The 15,781-nt window shown below is 38.4% G+C and overlaps 2 protein-coding genes across 2 annotated transcripts in view; one reads left to right on the forward strand and one right to left on the reverse strand.

The window, feature by feature from the left end:
• Positions 1-927: 927 nt before the first annotated feature.
• LOC140163922 (uncharacterized) lies at positions 928-4,775 on the reverse strand. The gene is made up of 3 exons (XM_072187227.1): positions 4,394-4,775; positions 1,760-1,868; positions 928-1,282 (listed from the first exon to the last, which is right to left on the reverse strand). The coding sequence occupies exons 1-3, from the start codon at positions 4,668-4,670 to the stop codon at positions 976-978; spliced, it is 693 nt and encodes a 230-aa protein (XP_072043328.1). The 5' UTR covers positions 4,671-4,775; the 3' UTR covers positions 928-975.
• Positions 4,776-9,346: 4,571 nt separating this feature from the next.
• The window catches only part of LOC140164323 (uncharacterized), a 37,030-nt gene continuing 30,595 nt past the window's right edge, over positions 9,347-15,781 (forward strand). The window contains 3 exon segments of the mRNA XM_072187599.1: positions 9,347-9,511; positions 13,969-14,199; positions 15,367-15,705. Coding sequence (XP_072043700.1) covers positions 9,433-9,511; positions 13,969-14,199; positions 15,367-15,705 — 649 coding nt within the window. The 5' untranslated portion in view covers positions 9,347-9,432.

The raw sequence follows: 15,781 nt of genomic DNA on the forward strand, positions 1-15,781 counted from the left end.
TGAAAAAAATTCTGTTGCAATTAGTGATGAGTCAAAACCCACTTTGACTGGACTACAAGTATCTTTGGATTATTTCTTGTTAGCTAAACAACATCCTCATTGAAAAAAGGGCTGTTCCATTTGAAATTCACAACCTTTTATGAGAGATGACACCACTATCTCAATATTGTAGGATCCACAACTTTTATAAGTTTCCTGCTAAAAATATATCGCTTTTTGAAATAAATGGACAAAATATTTTAAAATGTAAAAATCAAAGAAGGTATGTGAAGCCTTATTTGTTTTACACATCTGGACCAATTTATAGCATCACATATTATTGCGTTCGGTCACAATGGTTCATTATGTAAAAAAAGACACTATTTTAAAAGTTGCACCTGTGTCCATAGGAGTCGGCATTCCTTAACAAACACATGAATAGGCCTGTCCTTAGTGGCCTACCATACTTTTTTTTAAGTTGACTCCTATAGACTCTGATGCAACTTTTAATGGTCTCATTTATGAGCAATTGTGACCGAACTCAATGATGTGTGACACTATTATTCAGATGTGTAAAACAAATAAGGCTACACATACCATTTCACATTTTTACATTTCGTATTACATATTTTTTCTACTTATTTCAAAAAGCGTTAGGAGGAACTTAAGTTGTGGACGCTATAGTTCAACTATAATAGCAAAAACTGTGGAAAATGATAAAAATCTAGTAAAATTTGCCACAATTTGCCACCCCCACCCCATTTTAAAGAAAATTTAGTTTGTAATTCCAATAACCTTCCATGCCTTTTCCACTCAGGTTGATTTGATATGAAAAGTTTTAGATCTGAAATAGTTAAAACTGAATTTGGTTGGAATTCCCAAATCTTCCACGGGAGGGTGGGGGGGAAGGGGGGGTTCAAATGGAACAGACCAATATGCCTTCTGCTCCTTTGAGTTGGCAAGAATTACAAACATCATTTCATCATCTTCTTATCATCAGCTAGAACAGCAAGGTGCACATAACCTGGTATATGTGTCTTTGTCCTCATCTTGATGATTAAGTGAGACCTCCTCCTTCACAACATCCGGTTGCTTCTCAAAAATTCTGTCTATCAACATATCAAAACATTTGTCCACATTGATGTTCCTTTCACCACTGACTTCAATGTATGGTGCTTCTATGTGTTCTGCATAGCGTCTCACAGATTCCTCTGGTACAGTTCTATGTTCTTTCCTGTGACATCTTGTTCCTACAAGAATTGTTTGTATATCACTATCTGCGTATCGACGGAGATCGTCATGCCTGAAAGATAAAGATAATGAAATGCCATTTTACAAATGTTGTGGTGCCAGGTGGATGTGGTTAACCCTCCATTCAAGTGAAGAAATCAAAAAAAATTCCACTTTTTAGACCAAAAAGGCTACAGTTTTAGGTCAATTTTGTGGATTTCTTGTAACATTTCCCAGCCCTCTCATCAAACATTTTGCCCTCCCAGAAACAAATTCCAGATGCTGCCATTGCAAATATGAATGACTTGATCCAATTTGCACAAATTGACCTCAAGTTTAAAATTATATGTAGGAGAAATCAGCATTGACGACATATTTTAGGAATTAAGCTTCATTTTGAAAAAGCATCAGAAAAACTATGAGTCACCCAATTTGGGCCGATCATCTTTGCTGGCTTTTATAAAGTCACATTTTTGTCTTAAAATTGCAACATTTTACTTTTAAACTATACTCCATTTTAACAACATGGATGATCCATTTTATTACTCACCAATTTGGTAAATTTTGGAATGATCCTTCATCTGTGAGATCAAATACTAATAATGCACCCATTGCATTGTTGTAGTGTGATTTGGTTAAGCTCCTATATCTTTCCATGCCTGCATTCAAAAGACAGTTAATAATCAAATAACATAATTGAATACTAGATTAGTTGTTAACATCCCTCCCAGAGGAATTGTTTTGTTATACTGAATCTTACTTGATCAGTGGCATAGCCAGGGAGAAAGGGGGGGGGGGGCAGCTTGCCCGTGGGATGCTGGCCGCCCTTTTTTGTATTTTTTAGCCCATTATTGATAATTTTCATCAAAATTTGCCCCCCTTAAAAGTTGTCTTCCCCCATTGCCCACCCTCTGAAAAAGTGCTGGCTACGCCACTGTACTTGTTCCTGACCCCAACCTATAATACTGTGAATATGATCGTGCTGGCCTTTTAATCCCAGGGTCGTGGGTTCGAGTCCCGGCAGGACCGAAAGTGGCTCGGGAAGGCGCAGGATACTTCTGTGAGCAGTTTGTGACAAAAATGGTGGCAGCGGTGGGATCCTGGTGTTTCTTAACACCAGGCGGATCCATCCATCGGAATGGGGTCGACGAATAGACGTTCATATAATGGCTGGCAGTGAGTCCAGGAAGTAAGGCGCGAGGACGCGCCTTATGAGGAGGGGGAGCATTGCCACAGAGGTACAAATGTATAAGTGCGTAAGTGTTATAGACCTGACGGGGAAGTCGGAGTCCTCTTTTGGTCTATACACTAGCGCACTCGCCAGGGTCGTGGGTTCGAGTCCTGGCAGGACCGGAAGTGGCTCGAGAAGGTGCAGGATACTTCTGTGAGCGGTTTGTGACAAAAATGGTGGCAGCGGTGGGATCCTGGTGTTTCTTAACACCATGCGGATCCATCCATCAGAATGGGTTAGGTGGTCATATAATGGCTGGCAATGAGTCCAGGAAGTATAGGCGCGAGGACGCATTTTACACAGTCTGAGTCCTCTTTTGGTCTATACACTAGCACGCTCGCAGGGTCGTGGGTTCGAGTCCCGGCAGGACCGGAAGTGGCTCAAGAAGGCGCAGGATACTTCTGTGAGCGGTTTGTGACAAAAATGGTGGCAGCGGTGGGATCCTGTTGTTTCTTAACACCATGCGGATCCATCCATCGGAATGGGTTAGGCGTTCATACAATGTATTTAATGGCTGGCAGTGAGTTCAGGAAGTAAGGCGCGAGGACGCGTTTTATGAAGTCTGAGTCCTCTTTTGGTCTATACACTAGCACGCTCGCCAGGGTCGTGGGTTCGAGTCACAGCAGGACCGAAAGTGGCTCGAGCTCAAGAAGGCGCAGTGATACTTCCATCAGTTCTGTGAGCGGTTTGTGACAATATATATACAAAATGTACAGTGCTGATTAAAAAGCGGATGTCAAGCTACACCAGGAGACGACCCCTCAGCACTAGCTTGAAGGCATCAAGGGATGTGTACTCGGCCGGATCCTTACTACAAGAAGTATTATTTATGCAATGGTATTCAATCCAATGGACCTAGTCCTTAGTGCTCAAGTCTAAGTTCAAGTCCTCTTCTTGTTTTATATCTTGGTAATTTTGAAAATACTGATGGATTCAAATAATAAGTAACTTCAACTATCAAATTTTATGGGCTCATGATATTATTTACTTTTAGGAAGTACTGGTCAGCCTTCTTTGACTTTGTGAGTGTATTGCAAAAATTTTGACTTTCATCACTTGGCCCTTGGAGGGGCGCAGAATCGACGCAACGCTGAATTGATCAATTCGACGACCCTTAGAAGGGTAGCACCCAGGGAAAAGGGTATGTGCCTCCCCCGCTTGCATCACACATACTGGAATTTTAATGATGTTGAGACTAGACGTTCGCTTTTCGTATCTCTTTCCTTGTTGGAAAGGTATAACGTTGACGAGATAGGAACATGTACCTACTGTAACATCCGTGACCTACTCTGCCGTGTTTGGCTGAGTAACGGTACATGAACACGGTCTTTTGTGCCTATGTAAATTAGTCATTGTGTAAAGCTGTGTTTATACCCATGGGTTACTCATCATCAGACTGAATCATTGTCGTTAACTGCACAAGTTATGTGTGTAATTCTAGAGAACCAACAGAGGGTGTCAATATAGGCCTACGTGTCGCTTTTGAAAAACAGCGATTCATGCGCATGCTCAGCAGGCAAATACGACGGCGATTTAGTACACTGATCATGCGTGCGATTCAGATTTCTGCAAAAGCGATTGAGTATAAATGCATCTTTAGAAATGACCGACGATTGTGTGTTCTCAAGTGGGTTTTATCATGTTAATTAGTGACCTGACACACATTTGTATTGGTTCGATCAAGCATTGATTTTTTGTACTGGATCGTTCAAGCATCTCCAACAAATTTTTCAATGTAAGTGCCTCTGGCCCTAGTGGAAGTAAAAAACGGATACTATGGCCAGAGTTCTAGGGCTAGTTGAGACCATGAGACCATGGAGGTATATAAATAATTTTATTTATATACCTCCATGATGAGACGAGCATGCGAGTTGACAGTACTATGAATGATGAACTCCGGGGATGAACTATGATTGCATGGACCTATACGGTACGTGTATGTAGCCTACATACCTGCTGTATCTTGGATTTCCACTCTAATATTCTTGCCCTGTCTAAATATCATTTTAGATTTAGAATCTACCGTATGGACAGGTTTATCACTCAGTCGAAATTCTCCTTCCGTATCTTCGTGTATGTAGCGAAGTAGCAGAGTTGTTTTGCCCGTCCCAGAATCACCAATCATGATGAAACGAATGTAATAAGACAATTTTTGGCCACCTTTAATGGCAGCCATGCTGTCAAAGAAACTATTTTTAGAATCGACTTTGACGCTATTCAGTTCAACCATGGTGAAAAGGTAAACAATGTTGAACAAATACACAATGTCAACACGTACAGATAAAGCGACTTTGTGTGTGACAGGTCAGCTGAGGTTGCCAAATTCTGCACCGATAGTTTCATTTCTAGTTTGGACTGGCTACAACGTAAACATTCACGGACAGCGTTTCAATGTGCACACGCACAGGTCATTTACCAAAGACATTCAACGCATATAGGAATGAGGTTTAAAATCAATTAGTAAGTCAAAATTTCCCTTTAAAAATACATGCTCCGTTCGGCATATTTTCACCCCGGGATTTTTACTTTCAAGCATGCGCGGATTTAGAGGGGGGCACAACCGGCCCGTGCCCCCCCTTTGGCGGATCCAAAAAAATAAAAAAGAAGAAAAGAAAGAGAAGGGAAGGAGGGAAAGAAAAGGAAAAGAAAAGAAAGAGAAAAAAGAAAAAAAGGAAAAAAGAAAACGGAGCAACGTAAAAAGAAAGAAAGAAAATCTTCGGGCCTATAGCCTCCTATAGCCTAATAAATCTGTAATGAGTAGGCCTACCATACACCGGGGTGGCACTCTCCAGGCGCGGATTCAGGGCGGCACCCCCTTTCTCCCCCCCCCCCAAAAAAAAAGAGGAAAAGAGAGAAGAGAAGAGAAAAAAAGGAGAAAAAGAGAAGAGAAAAGGAGAAGGGGAAAAGTTAATGCCATGCCAAAATAAACCGCACAGTAGCTCACAGTCTGGTCTATCAGAAGTAGGCCCTATAATACTAGTATATAGGTCTGATTCTTTTAGGCAGTGCTTGTTGATTACTGCTGGCCCGTCGATGATCGGGCCCGTCACATTTTGTCATTTCAATCCATGCATGCTTTAAATTGCGAATCTCCGAGTAAAGTGTCAGTGTAACATTTTGCAAATTGAGTTCGGGCCCTGTTTTGTTTTAAAAAGCAATTATATACTCTCATATAGTGTAAAAATGATCACCAAATGGCTTCAATTGGACCTTCATTTTGCAAAACTTCCAAATTTCGGAGGCCCCTTAGACCCCCCCCCCCCCCCCGTGTCGTGCAACGTTATGGGTACGGTACATAAAGCAAAAATTTATACAAAAGAGGTCAAAACTTGTCCAAATGGCTTCAATTGGGCCGTCCTTTTGCAAATTTTAGGCTTTTTCAAACTCAAATTTCACACCATAATAGTGCCAAAATGGTCCACCAAATGGCTTCAATTAGGTCTTTATTTTGCAAAAGTTTCTCATTTCTGAGGGGGCATCCCCCTCAGACACCCCCCCCCCGTGTCCCGCGACGTTGTGGGTACATATAAAGCAATAATTTTACAAAAGAGGTCAAAACTTGTCCACGAATGGCTTCAATTGGGCTGTCCTTTTGCAAATTTTAGGCTTTTTCAAACTAAAATTTTACACAATAATAGTGACAAAATGGTCCACCACATGGCTTCAATTGGGTCTTCATTTCCAAAAGTTTCTCACTTCGGAGGGGGGGGCACATCCCCCTCAGACACCCGTCGCGCAAGCCTCCGGGATGACCGCTTCGCGGCCATTTCTTACATTTTTTAATTTTCAGGAGTGCCACCCCTTTCTCGAAATCCTGGATCCGCCCCTGCTTTCAAGGGGGGTGGAGGGTGTGCAGTTGCACCTTACTAGTTGATTGATTGATTAATTAATTGATTAATTGATTAATTGATTAATTGATTGATTGATTGATTGATTAATTGATTGATTGATTGATGTGGGGATTGCTTGCTTGATTGATATGTTGATTGATTGATTGCAGGATTGATTGATTCATTTGATTGATGTCCGGGATTGATTGATTGACTTGCTTGATTGATAGTTTATGTTGATTGACTTATTGATTGATTGATTGATTGATCCTGGATGATTAATTGATTGTCGCGCAAATTATTTACGAACCACGAAAAATTGGGTGGATACCGGTACAGAATAAACCAAATTCTGATTAGGCCCTATTATTATCATTTAGGGGCTGTGCAATAATTATGAGCCCCCCAATTTCCAAACGGCTCGCCAAAAATCACTTAACCCCCCCCTCTCGGCCTGCCAAATATTCTTTGCCCCCCCCCTTGCGCATGCCAAATTTTTGGGATCCCAATTTACAAACCTTAAATGGTCTATAGGCCCTACCTGTTGCGAGCGCAGCGAGCAGGAAAATTTGCATGTTTAAGCGTTTCCGTACTGTTTTCCTAAGCCTTTTTAGAGCGTTTTATTTAAAAGGTGCCCCATGAATGTGTGCCAAAAATCGCTTGCCCCCTCTCGGTTTGCCAAAATTGCTTCCCCCCTTTTGGCTCGCCAAAATGTCTTGCCCCTCCTCAATTTTACTCTCTCCCCATGGCTCATAATTATTATTGCACAGCCCCTTATTATTCATAATATAGCCAACAAGTTAAACTCTGTGGATTAGAACGATTTTTGAGCGTCTCCTTCCAAACCTGATTTTCCTTGACTCATTTTGTATCACATATACATGATTCACTATGATCAGGTAGGTCTACCCTATAGGCGTGTCTCGTCCAAAGCTTATAGCGGCAGTTGGTATATATCATCTGTGGCCCAGTTTCACAAACCGCGGACTGAACGTGTAGCTATATCAGGCTAGGCTTGAATAGTTTGAAATGTTGACATTTAGATACTGAGCTTTAAAATTATAACTTTTAACTGCCATAAGTATACTTTAGACCAAACTTATATGAGGACCAAAAGTTTCCACGATTCCAGGGCTAAGACCACCGTTAATGGCATTGATCTCAAACGGTCTGCCGACATTTACCGGGTTTTGTGTTAACGGGTCACATGTTTACAAGCTATCCTTATTTGTCTGTGTCCGTTTGACATTTCACCTTGTGTGTAATAATTATTATTTATACTCTCTGTACCATCAACACCAACAGATAAATAGCACGTAAAACATAAATAGCCAGTAGACACTACGGATGTCCTTAAAACACAACTTTTCCGGTGGAAATGCACTTCATACTTAAATCTAGCGGCGGGCGAAGTGGAGTAAACGAGTTCTGTATAATTATGACAGATAGGCCGTTAGCATAGTTAGTGCATAGCTATACATTTTATACTGGCTTTCAGAAAAATGTGGAACTTTTCATTCAAAATCGAAATAAGTCAAATCTAAAAACGACTTGCAACACATGAAAGTATTCGGCCGGAACGCAGTTAAAGGTTATGAAATGTGTCCTTTATACAATTATGAGACCCTCAACTTCGGACCTCAACCAAAAATGGTTCTAATGTGGGTTAAATAACACTTTTTAAGAACCTAAAGGGGTTCTTTCAATTTAAACAACCTTTTTGTCTTATGGGTTCCACTAGGCTAATCAGACAAACAATGGTTCCTTATAAAAGGGCATTTCGTGATCCACAGCAAACAGCATCATCCCCCCATTTTTCTCCAAAAAAGTTGAGATTTTTATATCATTGGAAACCTCTGGCTACATAATGTTTATGTACAAAATATTTCTTGCAGATTGATTCTTTTAGCAAAGATATCGTGAAATTTGAATTTCGTTCTGGTATACCAGAACGAAATTACAACACATTGTCTATGGAGCAGTGTAATACAAATAATCATGCATAACTCGTAAACGCAAAATCGGAATCAACTGAAATTTTGGAAATAAGCTTTTTTCGTGGATATCTACTGAAAAATATCATAAAAAGAAGATGCTAGGATCACGAAATACTCCTTTAAGACCCTTTAGAACCCTAATTTCTGAGTACAGTTCGCAAGAATTGTCCATTATCTATTTCTGCATTTTTCATAATGTAACATTTGCTCAATATTTTTCAAAATTCTGTTTTTTACACGATTATATTTATTGTACTTTATTAATCTAACATAGGCATACCCTGCAAAAATCAGGTGTAGTTTTTCGAGATTTTGAATAAAACGCAGGAACCGTCGTTTAATTATTACGATATAAATATTAGTCAAACGCGTACGCGATGTTCATAAAACAGTACGTACATGCATGCGTTCGGGACGGTCATACACACATCAAAGGATCGTACCGTAGCACGACCGACGGAGTGACACGCATTGGCTACATCGGCGTTCGTAGAAATTCCAATTATTTGCTTTACCTCACTTGTTCGGCTCAGATTTAACATGTTTAAAAGGGGACATATCTGATAATAAAAACTAACATTTTATGGAAAAGAAATCCTAAATCTATTTTGTATGGAAATGTTGGCCCATATCTTTGGAATCAGCTTCCTGTTGGCATCAGAGAGACGGCGTCCGTCCAAATCTTCAAACGCCATCTGAAAACCCATTTATTCCCTAAAGTTTAGGGATTTGTTTATTATGTGCTTCTTTTTGATTTTTGCTTCTTGGTTTGTTTGTAATTTTGTATTATATTGTAAGGCGCTGTGATCTCTGTAGAGCGCCATATAAGTATTCGTTAATAATAATAATAATAATAATAATACAACATGGCTTTAAAGAAAACTATTATTGGTAACCATATTTTTCTGGAATATATTGTAGCAACCTTGTGTGGAAGTGGCAAACCCACAAGCAAGGTACAGGTTGATTCAGAGTCTAGGCGAATGCGGAAATACGAAGCCACAAACGTCACAGAACCAAACCCGCACCAACCAAAACTCAACATAAAAACACAAGAGAAATCACAACACTGTATCAGTTCAAAGTAAGAGAGCAAACCTGCAACCTGGATGGATCTATATTAGTGAAATTAATTAACCACTGGAACTTATTTGGAACTTTAATCATGGATGGTATATCAACTTATCGAGTTTATTGGAATTCCATTTTCTTTATGGTGATATTATTTTATAGCGAGATCACAGGTAAGTGCATGCCTACAGGCGCTGGACGTCTGTCTGATGTATCGATAGCACTGATAAGATATAGGCCTAGATAGAATCTGTTCGGAACAGGAATACGGTTTACTGTTTTATTGTTTTGCTGATTATTTTCTGAATGCTGCTTGTAATTTTGGATATGGAGATGCGATCTTTGGCAAAAATGAACATCAATTGTATTTTAACATTAATGTTTATTTAACTATACAAGATATTCTTAAATTATTGCATTAACCATTTAGCCAATATTCAATACAAATACAAGCTGAACCAGAGTGATCCCTTCGTTACTCTCTGAAGGTGACTCCCTAAAAGAACGAGTCTAAATTGAGTGAATTATACAATTTAAAAGAGTGAAAATAACTCCAAAAGAGTGAATTTCACTCAAAAAGCAAGAGTTTGACATTTTCACTCTTTCAAAGAACTATATTGTAAAGAATCACTCCAAAAAGAGCTGCCCCTTATTATTGCCCCTTAAAGAGTGGAACTTTTTTAGAGTGCATAAAATACGCACTCTTTGGTTCAATCTTACACATTTTAGAGAGTATCAGGGTTATAAAGGGGCATTTTCAAGTCCGTCGTTTTCGCCTGCGTTTCCATGCGTCAAATGCTGCGTGTTCTGTTCACTGCTCAGCCGTGATATCTCGGTTCTACGCTGTGATTTTTCTCTCAAATTAAAGGAGTATTTCGTGATCCTAGTAGGCCTATCCTCTCTTTTATGACACTTTTCAGTAGATTTCCACAAAAAAAGCTTATTCTCAAAATTTCAGTTGATTTCGATTTTGCCTTTGTGAGTTATGCATGATCATGCTATATGATATGTGTTTTAATTTCCTTCTGGTATATCAGAACGTAATTCAAATTTCACGATATTTTTGCTAAACGAATAGCCTATATGCAAGAAATTTTTTGACATAAACTTCATAGCCAAAGCCGGTTTCTAGTGGTATAAAAATCTCAGCTTTTTTGAGAAAAGTGTGGGGCGGGGGGGTAATGCTGTTGATCGATCACGAAAGGCCCTTTTAAATAACCAATTCTGTATGAACTTTGTCATTCTTCTCTACATAGGGCCTAATGTATTTGAATTTTTCAGATAATGCATAAAATCACCCATAATGAATCTTGTTGAAAGAAATTAAACAAAATACACGAAGCACTATTTCAATATAGGCTTGCTTGCTGAAAATGAAATTCTATTGTATTAAGTCAATAAAATGTGATTATGAAAAACGGAATCGAAACCTGACTTCAGCAATAATTATTGAACGAAAATGATACTTCATTTAAACTAATTTGAAAAAAAAAAAAAAAGGTTACCCCGACTCATACTTAACAATAATCACTGATAATACAATAGAAATTAGACATCATGGTTGTGTCTGTAAATATCATGATGAGTTATACAGACTAATTTAATGGTTGAACAAAATGATGATTTTGTGAAATGTCAAATTTCTAGTTACAAATTAACTATATTTCATCCGTCATCAAATTCTGAACACTGAGGCATCGTTTCAACCATGATGACCTCACGGAAGCGAATCCAAACAAAATTCTTTCCTGTGATTGTAACTTTCCTAATAATACCGTCATTTGTATATATACCAAGTTCAGGCACTCTGTAAAAAGGTTAAATATTCTATAGATCTTTCATTCTATTTGGCACGGAAAGAAATTCCAAAATGTAGGCCTTTATTATTATATGTATTAAAGACCCATTCAGTGATCCCAGCGAAGTGTAAAGAAATTAATATTGTTTATAACTTGCTTTAAAAGTTAAAGGATAAGTCGTTCAAATTATCATTTGTTATTTTTGAAATGAAAAATTTAAAAAAAACACGAAGAAAACGGTAGTATTGACGAAATAAATCCCCTTATACATGTAGCTATACTTTCATTATATAAATTGAGATTCAACTTAAATACACGGCTTTCGGCTGAACCATTAGCAGGCTATGTTACCACATCTCCAAGCACATTTTTTGACCAAAATGTAGGTTTTAAAAGTCAAAACCTCAAGTGCTCCTTACAATGTTTTTCAAATTTTATGTCATTAAATGAAAAAGCACACTTAATTGTCCATATACTAGAGTCACTAGAATGAGCAATGGTCAATTCTCTTTAAATTGCAAATCTTGTGCAAAAAGTTACTATTTTCGCCTGTTTTGTCATACGGTTGTAAATTCAATGAACTGAATTTAAAAAGAGCGTTTACAAATTGATATGAAATGAAAAAGTAAAAGAAAAGAAAATGGGTGAAAGTATGGCAACCAAAAGAAAAACTGACGAACGTTCACACAGAAGAGAAAGCAAAGCTAAGAAAGGAGGGATAAAGAAAGATGGTGAAAGAGTTAGAGGAAAGAAAGGAAAGGGAGACAGGCAGGGAGGGATGGGAGAAGTGAAGTAGGGCTAAAACTGGGCCGATATAGAGGTAACAGAAAGACATCTTCATTCACATAAAAAACTATGAAGAGAATGCCATCCCTATCTTTTATCTTCCCTCAATTTTTCAGGTGAAATTTATACCTTGATATCATAAAATCAGGACTGTTTCTGTTTAACTTTGCCACATATGGGTCGACAGAAGGTGGTACTTAATACTCACTGACTTCCCATCCTTAATCAAGCAAATACTCGTAGAATCTCTGACTTCCCTGTAACTGTGTAATGATAAATGGATATACAAGCTTAGGTAAACTGGTTTGGCATTTCTTTATCTTTTTGATCATCTTCTTCAGAATATAAGAATTATAATTAGGGTAAAATTATAACTAATTTTAAATATTGAGAATAACGGCTTTGTTGTTACTGCGTTACCATGGTTATCGTTAACTTATCAATATATACTAGAAGCAATGGACCACGAGTCTCATTCACTGGCGTCCTCAACATGCCCATCTATCAGGGCACAGTTCTGTGACCCCAATACATGTCTACATTCTTTTAATGATCTTTGAAAATTTGGGTACAAAAACTCATACTCTTTTAACTTAAGGTTAAATTTTTCATTATTACTTTTTAATTGAGGTTATTAAACTATGCCATTGGGATGAGGCCATTCTGGTACTTGGTGATTAGTACAATATCATTTATCTGCCCTTTTGGACCATCAGCAATAAGAAACATATTGTGCTGTCATATCTGTGAATAAGCAATTAGATTGACAAGCCAAAGAAAAATTTAAAACCACCGAATTACATTTTTCATCGTCTCACATCAGATCTGTGTCATTAGATAAGATATTGGGCTAGCTCAAAGTGCTTCCTATACCTCTACTACGTGTGTATAATTATTTAGACCTACATCTGTATATAACCTTTAGGCTTTACGGACTTATTTAACTTTCTAAAAATGTTTCACCTTCAGCATGTTCAAAATGTTTTACTATAATCCCGGATATTATATGTTATATGGTATTATTATCAGCGGTGTTTGAAGAATTAAATTTGAAACAGAATCATGGAGATATTAGGGTTGAATTTATTTAAAGTTACTGGGTTGGAATAGATACCTTTACGGTAAATAGATATGTGCCATTAAAAGAAAATAGGCCACTTATACCTGATCGAATTGGAAATTCATTTGGTCACAACAGCCATTTCCCCGGCTTATTTGCTAATGAGTTGCAATATTCTCCCGGGGGGTTCTTCCTGGTTGAAGGTATACGGGGATGTGCCACGGTTTTGGGGTACCTTTTCAGCGATTTTGGTATATCGATGGGTGGGTTTTCAGTGGAAACCAATGCGCCCAATTGGGCGCATTTTGGCAAAAGTGCCCTTAAAGCGCCCAATTATGGCAAATTTGGGTGCTTTTTGGGTGCTTTTTCTTGAAAATTGGTATACTGATGGGTAGCAAAAACAGCAAAAAGTAGGTATAGAGAAAGTCAGCATCCGAAAGTCTGCGTGGCACACCCCGTACAAAATTTTTCGAAGAACCCCCCCGGGAATATTCTACTTTTTGTACTCTAGGTCAAAGTTGTTTTAGTTTCAATTTTCATCATCGGGTATTCCAGTTGAATTAGATACACCCCCTAAGGAAGACATGACCTGAATTTGCCACACAGGGGGTGTAGATTTCAAATGGAGTCACCCATTTACTTAGGAATATGTCTTCAGTATAGGGGAGTATGGATTTCGATTTGTATAGCCCGGTGTATCTAGATTTCTGCCCATACCACTGTAATCAATGTTGAATCATTATGATCTTTTGGAACCGCTATCATAAACAACATTCATGGACATGGAGAAAGTCCAAGAGTGAAAGTTTCCAGTATTTACAAATATTCAAAATTCCGCATTTTCCCCGACATTTATCTACAGACATTTTATTTCAATAGTCCTACATTGTTTGCCTCCCCCCTTCCCGGATTAAAATCGAGTATATAGGAAAACATCAAAACTATTTGATAATAGTATTATTATTTTTTTTCTTTTACCTTGCAGATGTTACAACCCAAACTACAGGTTGCGCCCGTCCGCCATCAAGCCCAGGCGTACTTCAATTTGTCGATGGTTCAGAATTAGAATTAAATGAAACACGTGAGCAGTTCTTTGATATAGGTACCACATTGACACCAGTATGTGCCGATCCAGGACAGCAAAGACTTACTATGTTCAGTACAGTGAGAGCTTGCCAAATCTTTAGACAATGGAGTGGACCTGAGCCTCTATGTGGTATGTTTTCGTACTTCTAACCCAGTGGCGTAGCAAAGTGGGGGAATAAGAGGGCAGCTGCATCCCTTTATATGAGAAACTTTGTTCCCTCTTGCCCTTCCCTCCTGGAATGCTGACTGCCCAGATATTTAAGAGTTGTATACCTTTTTGTTACTTTCTAGCCCATTTTCAACCTTTTCCACGTTTTCGTTCAATGTTGCCTCCCTCTAATTTAAGTTGCCTTGCCCCCACCTCGCTCTCCCCTTCCTTATCAAGAGCGCATTGAGTGCTAATATGTTTGAACATGCTATTTCTTGTCATACCCGTTCCTGAGATATAAGACGGGCAAACAGTTGCTTACATTAAACTGTTACAAAAGAACTACTGTTTAAACATTATGCGGAATGACTCAATTATACTGGATAATTCCGACATTCCCTTCATCAGATAGTGAAATCTTTTCCCCATGATCGACAATTCTATATATATTTTTAAAAACAACATTTTCCATACAATATAGCGTCTGAATCTGAATATGTAAACATCATCGATGGTGCCCCAGCTCCAAATATGGTACAATTTTGATATAATATTGGATGGCTGAGCATGATACCATAACATATCGGATGAGTCATAAAAATATCGGACGAGCCAACGGCGAGTTCGATATTTGTATGACGAATCCGATATGTTATGGTATCATGCGAAATAAGCCATCCAATGTTATCATTATTAGGTTTTCTTAACTCCTAATAACCCTGAAAAAATAATAATGGTTTAAATTGGATCGATATAGTTCATATTTATTGGTCGAGCTATGACTTATGAGTTTAAAAATATTTTTTCAAACTCATAGCGAGACCAATAAATATTGGGCGTAAAGCATTTATCATTATTATGTGTTGGATCCAATATTTTCACACACTTGGATTCATTAAAACATAAATAATGGTTTACCCTGTGCACCCTGTGTTTTAGGGTTAGGGCTAGGGTTAGAGTTATAATTGGAGTTGGTTAGCCTAAGGGTTAGGATTATAATTAGAGTGGGTTGGGATTAGGGTATAGGGTTATACTTGTCGCAGGGTAAACCAGAATTATTCCCGAAATACCTATACAGACCAGCTCCTTACATCATCACATCTTCATGTAACACAAAAAACTAAAATGTTGCAACTTTTTTTTTCACAGAACCTGTTCCAGAACAAATATTAATAAATGGTGATTACAGCCACAGACAGGTCCTCTCCGATTCTTCCATATCCATCACTCTATCAAGAACATCCTCCTATGTAGAGGTACTTTGCATCGTAGCAGATGGTGTACCTAAACTATCTTCATCCCATATTGATATTGATGGTGACCGGGTTGAGAACTTCTCCAGAAGAGTGGATCATGCTACAATGGGAAGACCTAATGCTAAAGGAATAGATCTGCGTCCTCCATTGCTGTCAGATTCGGGAACATTTGGATGCAGATCGATACAGAAGGGTACAAAACAGGACCACAACATTGTCATTCATTTCCAACGTAAGAATCACTTTAAACTCTTTTTTGATGCTCCTCCTAAGATCCCGATGGGTATGCGTGATAATGTGTCCACTGG

The sequence above is a fragment of the Amphiura filiformis genome, chromosome 11, assembly GCF_039555335.1.
Source record: "Amphiura filiformis chromosome 11, Afil_fr2py, whole genome shotgun sequence".
In the NCBI taxonomy this organism is placed as follows: Eukaryota; Metazoa; Echinodermata; class Ophiuroidea; order Amphilepidida; family Amphiuridae; genus Amphiura; species Amphiura filiformis.

Bases quoted from the DNA above. Each gene is read 5' to 3' on its own strand.
- LOC140163922 (XM_072187227.1), bottom strand. From the start codon at position 4,670: ATGGTTGAACTGAATAGCGTCAAAGTCGATTCTAAAAATAGTTTCTTT. The intron at 1,869-4,393 runs GTATGTAGGCTA...TTTTGAATGCAG, and splicing joins GGAAATCCAAGATACAGCAG to GCATGGAAAGATATAGGAGC. The intron at 1,283-1,759 runs GTGAGTAATAAA...TTTATCTTTCAG, and splicing joins TTCCAAAATTTACCAAATTG to GCATGACGATCTCCGTCGAT.